The sequence below is a fragment of the Colossoma macropomum genome, unplaced genomic scaffold (genome assembly GCF_904425465.1).
Source record: "Colossoma macropomum unplaced genomic scaffold, Colossoma_macropomum, whole genome shotgun sequence".
NCBI lineage: Eukaryota > Metazoa > Chordata > Actinopteri > Characiformes > Serrasalmidae > Colossoma > Colossoma macropomum.
In genome coordinates, this window is record NW_023494803.1 from 34,888,891 (window position 1) to 34,903,000 (window position 14,110).

The window sequence follows — 14,110 nt, forward strand, 5'->3', positions numbered from 1 at the left end:
AGATACTTCACTGACACAGTGTATATTTTGTGTATATTTAATATATTTCGGTTGGTTTTTCTTGTATTTTTATTTTTACTTATTTACTTTCTGTAAAGCGATTAGCTGAGCCTCACCACAAGCATTTCAATGCATAAATGTCCTGACATGCTGTGCAAATGACAAATAAACTTGAAACCTGAACTCAAAACTTGAGCTCACACAGTGAGAAAATATAAATGCTATATAGAAAAAAAAAGATGCATTGAGATGCATCAATAATCGTTTTATAATCGCATCGCAGCCCTCTGAATCGTAATCGAATCGAATCGTGAGGTGCCTAATATTCCCACCCCTACTCAGTATCCTGTAGCGTGGGGTGGACGCCGATTCTTGGGTGTGAAACGCGATGTTGACGTCATGCCGGAAAGAGCATCAACCAATGAGAGCTGAGCTAAATGCTCAGTCTGTAATTGTAGAACTACAAAGTGCACCTATATAGTAAGTAGAGCTGACAAAATGGACAATGAGCATAGAAACAAGGGGGTGGTCGTAATGTTATGCCTGATCGGTGTATTTTACTTTATGAATGTGCTTATTTAAATACACAGACATGTAGTAATGCAATCACACCTTGATGACACAATAACCACAATCCCTAGTCAAAAAATGACTTTGATTTCACAAATTACATCATGCCAGGGTGTTGACCCATCTTCCACAATAGTTTTCCTCTCTCTCACAAAACTGAAAGACCACACATGTCTCAGTTACAACTAAGACAATTGTAATTGAGATACAATATGGCTCTGCTTGGTCCCTATAATACTACCTGTGTTCCAGAACCCACAATAGAACATAAGAACAGGAAATGTGAAGTGTTATGACGCAAAACCCACCAAAGCACATCGTGAAATGAGTCATCCCTTTCAAAGATTGCTATCAGTGGGGAAACCAGAGGAACCACAACCAAAATTAAGCCTGCGCTTGTTTGTACATAGAGTTGTGAAGCTAATGCATAAATTCAAACCCAATTTAATTATGATAAGTTCATGTGAAATATAATTAGGATTCAGATTTAGATTTTTTTTTTTTTTTCAGAAAAATGCAAAAGCAAAGGTTCAAACAGTGTCTGCACCACCAAAGGTGATACTTTTGCAGAAGTAAAGTATTCTGAATTTCTGAATTGCACAGCCAGTGATGCAAAATACAATAAATGCACACTGAATGACTCATATGGAACGTCATTTACTGACAAAGAGAAGTGTAGTCCCTGTGGGTTATTCAGCTCGGGAATGGTACTCAAGACCAATGAGGTGTAAGGAGTATAGTAAGCACTCACCAGCACATCTTAATTATATTCTTCATTTACAATTAATCCAACATGTTCTGATGAAGCATCTTAATCCATAATTTATTATGAAGGGATGCCATATGAGAGCATTTGTCATTCTGTCCTGTTATCTGACACCATTTAGCATGATCTCTCATGACAGGCCATGCCAAACCTAAACTATAGGTCATATAGTATTGTTATATTTTAACAAAGCTTGCATAATGTTGCCATATCTATTTATACCTTTAGATGCTTCAGCTCCAGCCCATTGACTTCTATTATGAGTCTGTTTCAAACCAACTGATTTTCTGTTCCATTGTTAAGTGCTGACTCTAGCAGATAGAGATTAGCTTGAAAAATATTGAAGCATTCCTTTAACTGAGCCTATCCAATCTCTTGCATTGATACAGTATCTAACTAGCGGTGTGGGTGGGCCACAGAGCTGAGTAGCCTGGGGGTCTGACTCTTACTGTAGTGTCCACGCTGGTGACCTTGGTTGTGGGGACGTGTTTTGGAGTTGGATCTTTGGACTGCAGCACCACGCAGCCCTGAGGGCCCAGAGTAATGATGACTGAAGCACATCCTCTCTTCAGCAGTTCCAGGCCGACGCGCCCCGCATCCTCCACTGACGCTACCGGACACCCTGTCAGCAGCTCAGCCTACAGGGTGGAAATTAGCCAGAGAGATGACTTTACTTCCTGAACTACAGTAAACTTTTGTAGACATTTTTTATACTATGTGGTTAAAGTGCTCATTCTCAGATCTTAATAAAAGGTATTTTTAAACATTTTAGTTTTACCATGTAAAAATTACAGCATGTTTTATGCATTTTTATACAGTGTTATGTGCAATACACAAATAAAAGTACTCTGGAAAATGCTTAATCCAGCCTTGTTATTGCTTAGTAAAGTTGTAATAAACAGACAGTTACTGCTACATTACGTAAGTTTTGGGGATTTGGAGACCTCTCTGGGGAAAATGTGTAATTGCACACAACATGCAGGAGAACATTTTGTAATGTGGGTTGTGCTTCAGACCTGCTTTCCCAAGTGGATGAACATGGTCTGAATAACCTCAGTGAAATCTGACACAATGCCTCTTACTTTTAAATTCTTATTTCGGGCATTAGAGGGAGGCGTGTTTTTTTTCTCCTGACTCAGTAGTCAGTAATATGACTTCTTTCATCCTTAACAAAACAATCTTACATAGCGCAACTATAAATACCTACTACTGGCTTGATAAGGCTTAATAAGAGCATTACATTGCATTATAGACTGATTGAGTTACAATAAATCTGATTTTTTTTATGCCAAACTGTTCCTTATCTTTAAAAGTAAGAACAAGAAAGAGCCAATTTACCACATTTAGGAGTGCATTACTAAGATCACTCATATACCATATGGGGGCAGTCATGGGCTGGAGGTTAGGGAACCAGCATTGTCACCGGAAGGTCGCCAGTTCGATCCCCTGAGCTGACAGTATGTGACTGAAGTGCCCTTGAGCAAGGCACCAAACCCCAACTGCTCCCTGGGCGCCGTCGATAGGGCTGCCCACCACCCTGGGCAAATGTGCTCACTGTCCCCTAGTGTGTGTGTGCATTCACTAGTGTCTATGTGGTGTTTCACTGCATGGATATGTTAAAATGCGGAGGTGAAATTTCCCCATTGTGGGACTAATAAGGGTCACTTAACTTTATGTACAAACATTTCGCTGCTGCTGGAACAAAACCTCGTATCTCCATTTTTGTCACTTTTTTATTTTTTGACATAATGTGAAAATGCCTTTTGCCTTTTACATTGTGTGCAAATTCCATAATGAATGGACCAAAAGAAATAGTTGAAAATTACTTGGACAACAAGTCTGGTTCCATTGACTTACATTAAAAGTGAATTATGTTTTTTCCTTCTCCTGTAAAGTTACCATTTCAGAGATACGAGGTTTTGTCCCAACAGTAGCAATATACATATAAAAATTCATCCTGTTATCTGTTAAACAGACAGAGGAACCATGCAACATTTCATGGTGAAAGACCCTGATCAGAGGGTGACATTATGCAGAGCAAAGCGTTCTGCCCTGATGCTGTCACAGACCACACAGATGGACACCTGGAGACTACATGGTATCACTTAAATGTGAGGAGATACGCATCAGAGATCTTGAAGTCCCGGCAGAAAGCAACCCTTTTATATTTGTGTATTTTAGATACTGCCCTTACACCTCTCTCTGACTTCATGCCAGAACAGAATGTCACTCAGATTACTCATCTTTTGTAGGGTGATCTATCCGCCTCCCAATTATTCATCTTTCGCTGCTGCAACTAAAGTCAGTGGATGAAAGAAAGATTTGTCAGCGAGCGTGTGGAAGACTAAGGGTGATGTGTACAGTGGAGCTCTCACTTTCAAGTCCCACCTGTACATTTTCCCTTCTCCAGCCTGTCTGCCACATCAAAGTGGCCCTAACGGAGCACTCTGCTTCTGCTCCCAGTCATAGCAGCCCTTTTTTGCCACGGGCCAAAGTGACTCACCGGCCATGCATCTGTTTTTCTTTGTGAAGCCAATTTTTTTTTTCTTTTTCTTTAACTGTTTCCCATCAATCCAAGCCCTCATCTGTCATCTTGCGTAGCCAAAGGTGTGATAGAGGGTGGTTCCAAACACTCCAGTTACCGTAAGTGGGAGAAACAACCCCCCCCCCCGACATTTCCCACTCGGCCGACAAGAAATCTTCAGCCTCTTGTTTTGTTACAGGTCATGACCAGGTAGCACAATTACTTCTGTGCCTGTCTCAACACAGTGACCTCCACTGATTCAAAACCCTGAGGGGAATATTTCAGTCTCTACTTGTTGCATCACTTTATTTGCTTAATGTCACTTAAGCTAGTAGGAAAAATTCAGTAGAAAAAAAATTTAAAATACACACATTTCCCCTCGCCTGAAATGTGTGATGACCAGCCAAGACATGTTTGGCATCCAAAGTTACTGTTCTTAGGTTTTGCACTGGAACTACTGGCCTAATGTAGCTAACAAATAATGTAGCAATGCAATGTAGCTAGCAAGTAAAGTTTGCTATGCCAATTAGCACAGTGCATAATTCATGCCTAAATCATCATATTGCTAAAGTATCCTTAAAGTAGGCATTTAAATCATGAAAAATATCTATGCTGAGCAATAAATATTTGTATGTATTATTGTTATGCCTTAGAAAATACTAATAGCATAGGAGCATCCCTAGACCGTCACACTAGGGCTAGGATTTTATCCTCAAAAGAGTCGATTCTCCGATTTCATGTGGGAAACAAGAGTCAAAGCTGTGGAATCCATTCCACATAGTGATATTCAAGTTTGCTCACAGCCACACATATACATTAACATAAGTCATTATAATTAAATTGTGAGGACTGACTTTGAAGAATAACAAATAGTTATTCTATAGTTATTCTTTTAAGTTAAGATGTCAAGATCCCTTCATTTATGCCATTAATCATAATAGTGTATTAAATATTATGCTCTTTATGTTCGCTACATGTCCTTCTCCAGGTCTTGGTTTCTGGAACTAAGATTATTATTGACTCTTGGAATCGACTTTATTGATTCTCGTCATTTGGAATTGGACGATTGGAATTGGTCGACACCCACAATTTCGGGAATCAAACAGCCCTACTTAATACTCACTGACTTCTCTCACTCAGTTTTGAGTCCTTCTAAATTAAATCAGTGGAGCATCAGCAGGCCAGAATCAAACCTGTGGTGTGGTGTGTGAAGCTGTGACATGCTAAGCCCGCACACCCCGCTACTGGAATATCTCTATAAACCATACTTGACTGTTTATCAGATAGACGTGAAATGGGTCACTATTTTAAATGATATTTTAAACGCAATTTAAATGCAATTTAAAATACAATTTTAAACACTAGCATTTTTTGTCTATTTTAACAAATTACTAACTGCAGACTTGTAAACTTTTCCAACACTGAGTTAGCTGAGCCAGCACAGGCATGTTCTGTAGATGTCACCATGCTGTAATCCTCTCATCAGCATCCTTTATTATATTGGGCCATGTTAGGTTCAAGCTTATATGTGACATACATCATATGCGAGAAAGCTGGTGTTTTCAATGGAAAATGTAAACTCTGTGAAAAACAGGAACTCTTGGTCTACTCTTATTGTTATTGATAGTATTATTATTATTAATAGTTTTTTTTGCTGACTTATTACTATAAATAAGTCTATAAGTGAGAAAAAAAAAAATATATATATATGTATATATACACACGTATGTATGTGTATATATATATGTATACATACACATAATGTGTATATGTATATATGGGTCATTCTACAGAAATGTCCATGTTTATGCCCCTAGCATTTATAGATGTATTACGCTTGAAAAACATGTTACAATTTATTTATATTTTTAAAATAAAACAATAAGTTATTTTAACTATTACACCTTCTTTAGATATCAATTTAGCAATATTGTTTTTTAAATCAATTAGATCGAATTCCAAGAAAAGTCCTTGTCCTCACAGTCATGTGTAAAGGGTGAGGCCATATTTTGAAGTAAAAAACATGCAATTTTATTTCTGCTATTTTAGTTGCAATAATCTATACATGACTATGAAAATATATGATTTAAATGACATAAAGAAAACAAATGCCAAATAAATATTATAAAATATATAATGAAAGTTGGTGTTACTGGTGTTACTGCATAGCAAAATATCTTATATTTTGAAATAAAAATCACACTGATTACATCACTTGATTTCCTTTTGCCTATTTTCTGAGGAACTATGAAGAAAAGCACAAGGTAAGTCCACTGTGTCTTTTCAGTTATCAGAAATGTTCTCATTTAGCTCATGATTTCATATGAAGCTTTTAGCTGAAGTCACTGGTATGACCTACTTTATTCTTAGGTAACTATGAAAAAATAGAATACCAACGGATGTTTCAGTTTATATGTCTGTCTGTCTGTCTGCCCTGCGATGGACTAGCGACCTGTCTAGGGTGTTTCCTGCCTTCTGCCGAATGACCGCTTGCTGGGATAGGCTCCTGCTCCCCCCACAACCCAGAAGGATAAGTGGCTTAGAAAATGTGTGTGTGTGTGTGTGTGAAATATTTTAGTGGATATTCCATGATTGACAACATGTGGTTTGATGCTCTGTAGCAGCCATTTTGTAAAATGCATTTGTCATTAAAAAATGTCACTGTATATATGGGTCATTCTACAGAAAAGTCCATCTTTTTATCTATCCATAGGAGTCATTGGTGTTACCAGTCCTCACTGGTGTTACACATAAGAATGGTAACACCAGTGACTCCCATGGATAGATAAAAAGGTGGACTTTTCTGTAGAATGACCCATATATACACACACATATACACATACATATACACACACATGCATGAGTGTCGTGCGTTTCACCTCAGACTCATTGCAGCAGAAGATGTCAGAGGCTTTGTAGAAGTCAGCATGGAGGTCAGAAATGGCAGGGGCAGGGTTGAATATGGTCATCACTGTGGACAACACAAAAGGTAATTTTGGGACAAATCCAAGCACTTATTCATTTCAGAAAAGGTTTTTACTATTTATGTGACACTGCCACATTACAGGTATGACTTGAAAGGAAACGACCGTTCAGATACAGATGACGCATCGCATGAACGTCACACAGTACTCAGTATGAAACTTGGTCGGTGCCCCCTGTACAAATTTCACTTGATCTCGGCCTTTCTCCATTCCCTCGAGAACGGTAGTTTCGGTATGATGTAAGTGACAAGTAGTCACTTCCCTGTCCTTTGCAAAGTGCTCGGCAAACCACATAAGAAGCTGTGGCAACCAAAACGTCGTCACCTTCCCCTTCTGCAACAAGACTTCTCATTTCTGAAAGCTGATACATAGCTCATCTTCGCATTCAGGTGCGTGTATGTTAATGTATTTGCAAACTAAGACCCTTTTCATATTATATATGAGATTTGTTCAATTAACCATATCATCACAACCTGGAAAACCTTTTTTTTTATTTGAAAATGTCACTGCCTTTTATACTGCATGATGAATGGTCCGGTAAAAATAGTCCACTTGGAATAAAATCCCATTATATTAATGTACATTAACATTAAGGATGTTTTTTGCTTCTCCTAAAAAGCTACCATTTTGGAGAGAGTGACGATATAGTCCAATCGCGATTGCCATCAGCCCTCTTAAAATCTTTTAGTCTGAAACTAAGTGCATGTGTCACGACACAGTTCATTCTTTCATCTATTCTCATTAGCTCTCAAATGCATTCCCACCATATCACTCATTGATGTCATAAGCAAATGTAGTGCCTCATCACTGCTTTTACGCACTACAGTGGTCAAAGGGACCAAAACCAAAGAGCTGGTAATAAAAAGCATCTATCATACAATCTTCCTCTCTCTCTCTATCTCGCTCACATAGAGCAGAAATGAACTCTCATATCTTTCCCTTGACACTGCAGGTGTTATTACACACATCTGGTTTCTGACGTGCATTGGACAGAGTTATGGTGGGGGGGGGTAACCACGGAGACTGAGTAATGTCTGAGATGTGAAATGCTTACAGTTGGTCATGCTCCACACTGAGCCTACCATGAGCCCCTTGATCAATAGCAGTCCTGCTAACCAACCCCAAGACTACTAACCCCCCTCAATGTTCATAATGCATTTGATGGCGAAAGCTCTCCCCACTCCCACTCCTCATGCACATTGATTTAGTCACTGGAAATGGAGACATTAACAAAATGCCACTGAGACAAACTGAGACCAGTAAAGAAAAGGTCAATATGTAGCGTAGAATATTGCATATGTTGAAGAAAAGGGAAAGGCACTTAGAAGCACATGCACTTATGATGAGTTAGTGAAGCCTGAGATATCCAGAGAGCATTCAAGTGGCTCTAATTACGTCTTAGATGCATGAGAAGAAAAGAAAAAACAATGCTAAACCATTTGCTAGGTCCGGATTCTACATCTTGCTACTTAGAGACCTGTGAAATTACATGTTATCCCACAACTTTGCTTTCTGAAGGGATCAAAATTATCTATCTACACAGCATACTTGTGAATTAATGGGAAATGTGCAACCAGAACAAAGTCCAATTTTCTCCCGGTAAGCCTGTGGAGGTGGCATGTGCGTAATCCAAGCCTTGAGCCGTGGCTAAGTGCTATTCACACACGTCACTGCCTGACGAATCCATCCCAAGTGATATGCACATAATCTGGGCTAATAGCCCAATTCTCACTAGTTGATATGGTCTGCTAATGCTGCCACTGGCGTGTTCCTGGACAGTACTGAGGTGATGAGTGTTGGGGTGTGATGGCAGGGGGATGGAGGTGGAGGGGGGGGTAGAGGGGATGTGGGTGACCATCTGTGGTGCCCATCTGTGGACGAGTCATGCCACATTGCGGTGCATCTCCAAATTAAGAGAGGAGGGCGTTTTCCGATCAGCGGGGACCTGATTAGATAATGACGTTAATGATGTTTGTACACAAGCAGTGGGATTTTCCATGGGGGATTTAGAACACGCAGTTCTTATTCATTTTTTGGACAAAACAAAACAAAACAAAATAAATATCACGAGCCTGGAGGAAAGGGACTTCACAAAACTGAGTCAAAGGAGTCGAGTCAAAGGACTTGCTGCGTTTAGAGATAGGGGAGAAAGAGATGTTATCTGTTCTTTTCAAAAGAGTCAGCTGAAGAACAACCAGCGGCCTCCTGAGGCAGGATTTCTTGCGTAGCCAGCTAACTTTAACTGGACTTTCTGTCTCACTAAGGTGGATCACTTTTTATTAGGCTTCATCGCCATAGCAACATGCTGCACACACCTAATTTGGTCCAGGGCTGGTGAAGTTTAGGATTACAGATCATAAACAGCTCTTGGATTGACCAGTGTCAACCTGCCTGTGGAGACGGACACCTTGTCATACTTTTCAGGTCTTTTTTTAGTTTTTTTGAGAATTGTTGCAAGTTATTAGCTTTTAATTTGTTTTACAGTACACATAAAAGCAAGACATCTAAAAAAATAAAAGTATATGGCATAGCAACAACAACTACCTCTTTGTGAATGTCAATCACAAAATATAAAATCACTTTTCAGGAGAGGGAATAAATGTAAATGTAAAGCAAATACTAGGCTAGAAGCATTAAAGGGCCCATACTCTATGTAATTCTTGTACATTATTTTTCCCTTGAGGTCCACTTGTACTACTACTGTGCCTTTAAGACTGATAAAAGATCTGTTCTGATTGGCTGCTCTGTATTGTATCTCATTCATGAAGCACTCAGAGCTGAAACACACTTCACTGTGAATGGGTGGAGCTAAACTGCTGTAGGCTGAATAGGTGGATAGATATAAATAAGGTGGTACTTGTGACATCACAAAAACAGTGCATTCAAAAGCTTAGTTTCCATTATTATATGGACTGCATAGACTTGGTAGTGAATAGTATGATCTGAAGCTTCAAACTCCTTTATATATAAAAGCAAGGGAAACAGGGTTTTCCATGATATGAGCCCTTTAACATGCGGTGGCAAAACTGACAGTGTTGCTTTTTATTACAAATGCTTTACTTTATACATTTTTACATACCATGGCTTATTTTTCCTTACTTGAAAAAGGAGCCACTCTAGTCATGCTTTCATGTGCATTCGTATGAGAATTACTCACAGCCTGGATCTAAATCTGGGTTAACAGAGAAAGCTGTTAACCACCATTCTAACACAAGTTTACTGTAACTACAGGTTTTGTGAGGCTGAAACTTAGCCAGGAACCATGACAGTTGAATGTGCTTCATGAGAAAGACCTCAGAGGAAAGACAGGAACTCAGCCAGTGTGACAGACAGGATGAAATAATGAAAGATAGATAGACATGAGAAGAGACCAGGGATGGGACGGCTGCTAGTTGTAATGATATACTGTCATATAAAACCAAATGATAATCATACTGGTTTCAATTTTAATAATTCAGATAGTGGCGTATGATTACAGTTTTTAGAAAGTTACAGAAGTAGTAAATAGCCCTGCTGCTACACCTGCCAGGACAACACATGTTAACATGGTTATAATATGAAAAATAAACAATGAAGAAATATTTCTTTAAATTGTAGTCCACTTTTGGTATCACAAAGAAACGTTCAGGGCTCAAGAGAAGTCTCCGGTGTTATAAAAAGACTCAATATGTCACACATCCGGCATGTTCTCAGAGAGACATGGACTCCATCTCCCAGACTCCTCTGGGAGATCACATGACTTCTGACTCTCTATCACATTCCTATCAGCGTTCTCAGTCACCCGAATACTAATATGTTTCACCTGTGTGTGCAGTCATATGATTCGTAGTTTAGTATATAAGCCCGGGCTTTAGTCATGTCTAGTTGCGAGGTATTGTTTCACTGTAAACTACTGAGTGCTCTTCATCATTGTTTGTATCCTGTTTTTGACCGTTTGCCTTGTTTTTTGACTCTGCCTTTTTGCTCAACCCCTTTGTAGTTTTGCTGGACTGTGTTTTGATTTGTGTTTTGACCTTTTGCCTGCCTCTACGACTACGTCTTTTGCCTTACCCTTTTGTGTTTGTTTGTCTGGTGTTATGCTTATCGTAACACTTCTGCTGGGTTTGCTGGATTTGACCATTGCCTGTTCTCTGACTACGCTTTTGGATTTTGATTCTGGAAGTAAACCTGATACTCTCCTTTTTATCCGCGAGCGTCTGGTTTCTGTTGATTCGTCACACAATAAAAAGTATCAATATAATCATATAAAAAAATATATAACACCTGTGGTGAAAAGACATATTGGGTATAGATGTATTACAAGAGAAAATATCATGAGAAAACAAATTTACCTCATTTTTTTAACAAAGGAGTCTGGAATTATATGTAAACACTGTTAAAGTTTTAAAACATATCATTCACTAATCAGTCCATACCCTCCCTGTATGAAAATTAAGAATTCATTGTTTCTGTGATGTCACGAGAACCAACACATTCACATTAATTTGTCTATGCAGCAGGTTAGCTCCGCCCATTCATACTGAAGTTCTTAGGAGTGTTTCAGCCCATGGACCCTCACAGAGCAGGTAGTATTTGGGTGGTGGATCATACTCAACACTGCAGTAACACTGACGTGGTGGTGTGTTAGTGTGTGTTGTGCTGGTAGGAGTGGATCAGACACAGCAGTGCTGCTGGAAAAAAAGATGGGCTCAGTGAGACAAACAGACAGACAGTGGAGAACTGACCGTGGTTCTGCTGGGCCATTTGCAGGGCCTTTAGGGAGGTGTCTGGACTGACTTCTAGCTGGCAGACGACCACCTTGGCCTTCTTCAGCGCAGCCTGCGCCCGCTGCAGCTCCTCTTTCCCCAGTAGCATGTTCGCTCCAGCTACGATCACTATAGCATTCTCACCTGCGAACGCAAACGCAGACCGTGCTGAGATATAGAAGCTGTTTACACAGTTCAGTTTCACGACTTCTTTTAAATGCATTCTCACTCTCCTCACTCTCACTCAGGTATGCATACAGTACCTGTCAAAAGTTTGGGAGAAATCTTCAAAACTCCTTCAAAATTTCAAAGTAATGTTTGATTTTCAGTGTTGTGTTTCAAGCAGTCTCTTCAGGCAGACTCCCTAGCGGTACAGAAGCTGGTGTCTAAACCGTGTGCTTGAACATTTGTGATGCAAAGGGCCTTAAGTAAGTAATGCATCAAAAAGCTGCAACACAACTGATATACAGGGTTGCAGCTCCACAAGCACTCTGCCATGGCAGATGCAGTGTAGCCATTTTTGAACAAGCATGTTTATACATTTAGACTGAAACTCAAACATTTAACATCATATTTTTGTTGTTGGTAATGTTTGTTCAATCAGAGTAACAGTTGTCTTAAGTATACAGTACATTTCTTCATATATGTATTTGTTTGCTTGCTTAAAATAATAGTTTATGACAAATCCTACAAATCTTCACAGTTTCATTTAACTGGCACAATGACAGCATTTAGAGATCATGTTATTTAATTAGGAGACATAATTAAAGGCAGAATTAACCGTTTTTACCTCTGCTTTACCAGATTAGGAGAACGTCTGGCTTACAATTAGCATTTAATATGTCACTTTTGTAATTGTGCAGCATTGCAACCCTCGGCCTCATCATTTTGACATAATTTACAATTTTGTGTCATATTTGTGTTTTCATCCTTCAGTGTTCTCTCACTACAATACCCAACACGAACGCATCTCACAATCACTGGGAATCTATAGTGCTTAACAAATCCTTCATGCCAGCCACAGATCTAGATGCTAATGTGTAGTACTAGCTAGCATCAGAGATATAGCACTAACTTCAAATGATGGTCACACTTTTTTTTATTTTGTTAAAGCAATAATTCAGCCAGCTGGTGAAAAAAACAATCCACCCACCCATGTGTCCATCTCAACAGCTGCTCTGGGAGGAGATTGAAAGTTTCGAAAGAGGCATTCAAACAACTCCACCAAAGGCTACACTGTCATTTCTGTTGATTAAGCTACAAAAAATGTAACCAAACTGTCAAAAGGTACAACAATAATCACTGGGTCCAACTGTGTACCTTATATAAGTTTTACAAATACGTTACATTCATTTTCCTAGAAGAAAGGTGCACATGTTTTAAACTAGAAAACAAATTAAAAGATCCTGGAGTCAATTTAGGGAGTATGGAGTCAATGCAACTTAAAAAAACAGAATTGCAGTGGAATAAGGTACAAATAAGCTCCTTGGACAAAAAACTGGTCACCTTGAGTGTTTAAGGTGGTAGTAACTTCAGACTACTGCAGATGGTGCCGCACAAGGATGACTGGGCTATAAATACCTGTGGGGTGTGCAATGGGATTCACAGATTGAGAAGAGGTGGTACAGTGCAGGGAATGTCTGGTGACTGATTTTTTGTCCGGTGAGCTTATGTTACCTAACCTTGAGGGTACCACCCCAGTGACAAGAAGGGTGCCAGCCCAGAGGCAGTCTAGTACCTTTTGTTCTGAGAGTATAGGGCATCCTACATGAGGCGTGGCAAAGCTCCTCTTAGGAACGCCTGGAGAAACTGACTGTTTGTATGAAAAAGTTTGTGCCGTTTATTTCTTGGTTATTGTTACAAATATTTACCCATAATATTGTTTTAATCCCAATAAAACTGGTATGTTTTTATGTTAGAACACTAATATGTTAGAACACAAAAACATAATTTACATGAAAAAGCATTTAGAAAAGCTAGGTGTCCGCAAACTTTTGACAAGCAGCGATTGCAGCCATATGAGGACAGAGGTCACATTAGGATAACTTGTGTGTCCACTAACTCACAAACGGACACGTGTTCAAAACCATCGTGGTCTTGAGTAACAGAGAGAGTGGCACTGATATAACGCTTACATCAGCACTTAGGAAACCACGGTGCAGAGTAAGGCTTTTTCATCAAGATGGCCTTTTCATCAATCCAACTTCCTCAGTCGTCTGCGAGATAATCGTTCCATCTCGAGTCACTGTGACTTTTACACAGGATGCTGGGACACTGTGCTATCGCCAGGTTGTTATGGCGATCGTGACGTTACTCTCCCCACGGCACTGGCAGTTCACTCGCGGATCTCCACCAGGCTCGGTGGCCGAGCTAAAGCTGTGATTAGTGACATTTACAGCGCACTAGGGCCTTACATTTAGCAACAGACTGGTTATGTCACCAGCCCCTATCTTCAAGCAGTGCTATATAAAACTGCCTTGCTATAAACTGTTCTGTGCTGTGTGGGTGACGGGCTGAATGA

General features: G+C 39.6%; 1 protein-coding gene across 11 annotated transcripts in view; it reads right to left on the reverse strand.

Moving 5' to 3' along the window:
• Positions 1-14,110, reverse strand: part of rbks (ribokinase) — a 43,432-nt gene that overhangs the window by 14,894 nt on the left and 14,428 nt on the right. For all 11 annotated transcript variants that reach the window (XM_036593631.1, XM_036593627.1, XM_036593635.1 and 8 more), the window contains 3 exons: positions 11,569-11,733; positions 6,740-6,831; positions 1,786-1,974 (listed from right to left, as the gene is read on the reverse strand). In XM_036593631.1, the coding sequence (XP_036449524.1) occupies positions 1,786-1,974; positions 6,740-6,831; positions 11,569-11,733 (446 nt within the window). The remainder of the gene's footprint in view (positions 1-1,785; positions 1,975-6,739; positions 6,832-11,568; positions 11,734-14,110) is intronic.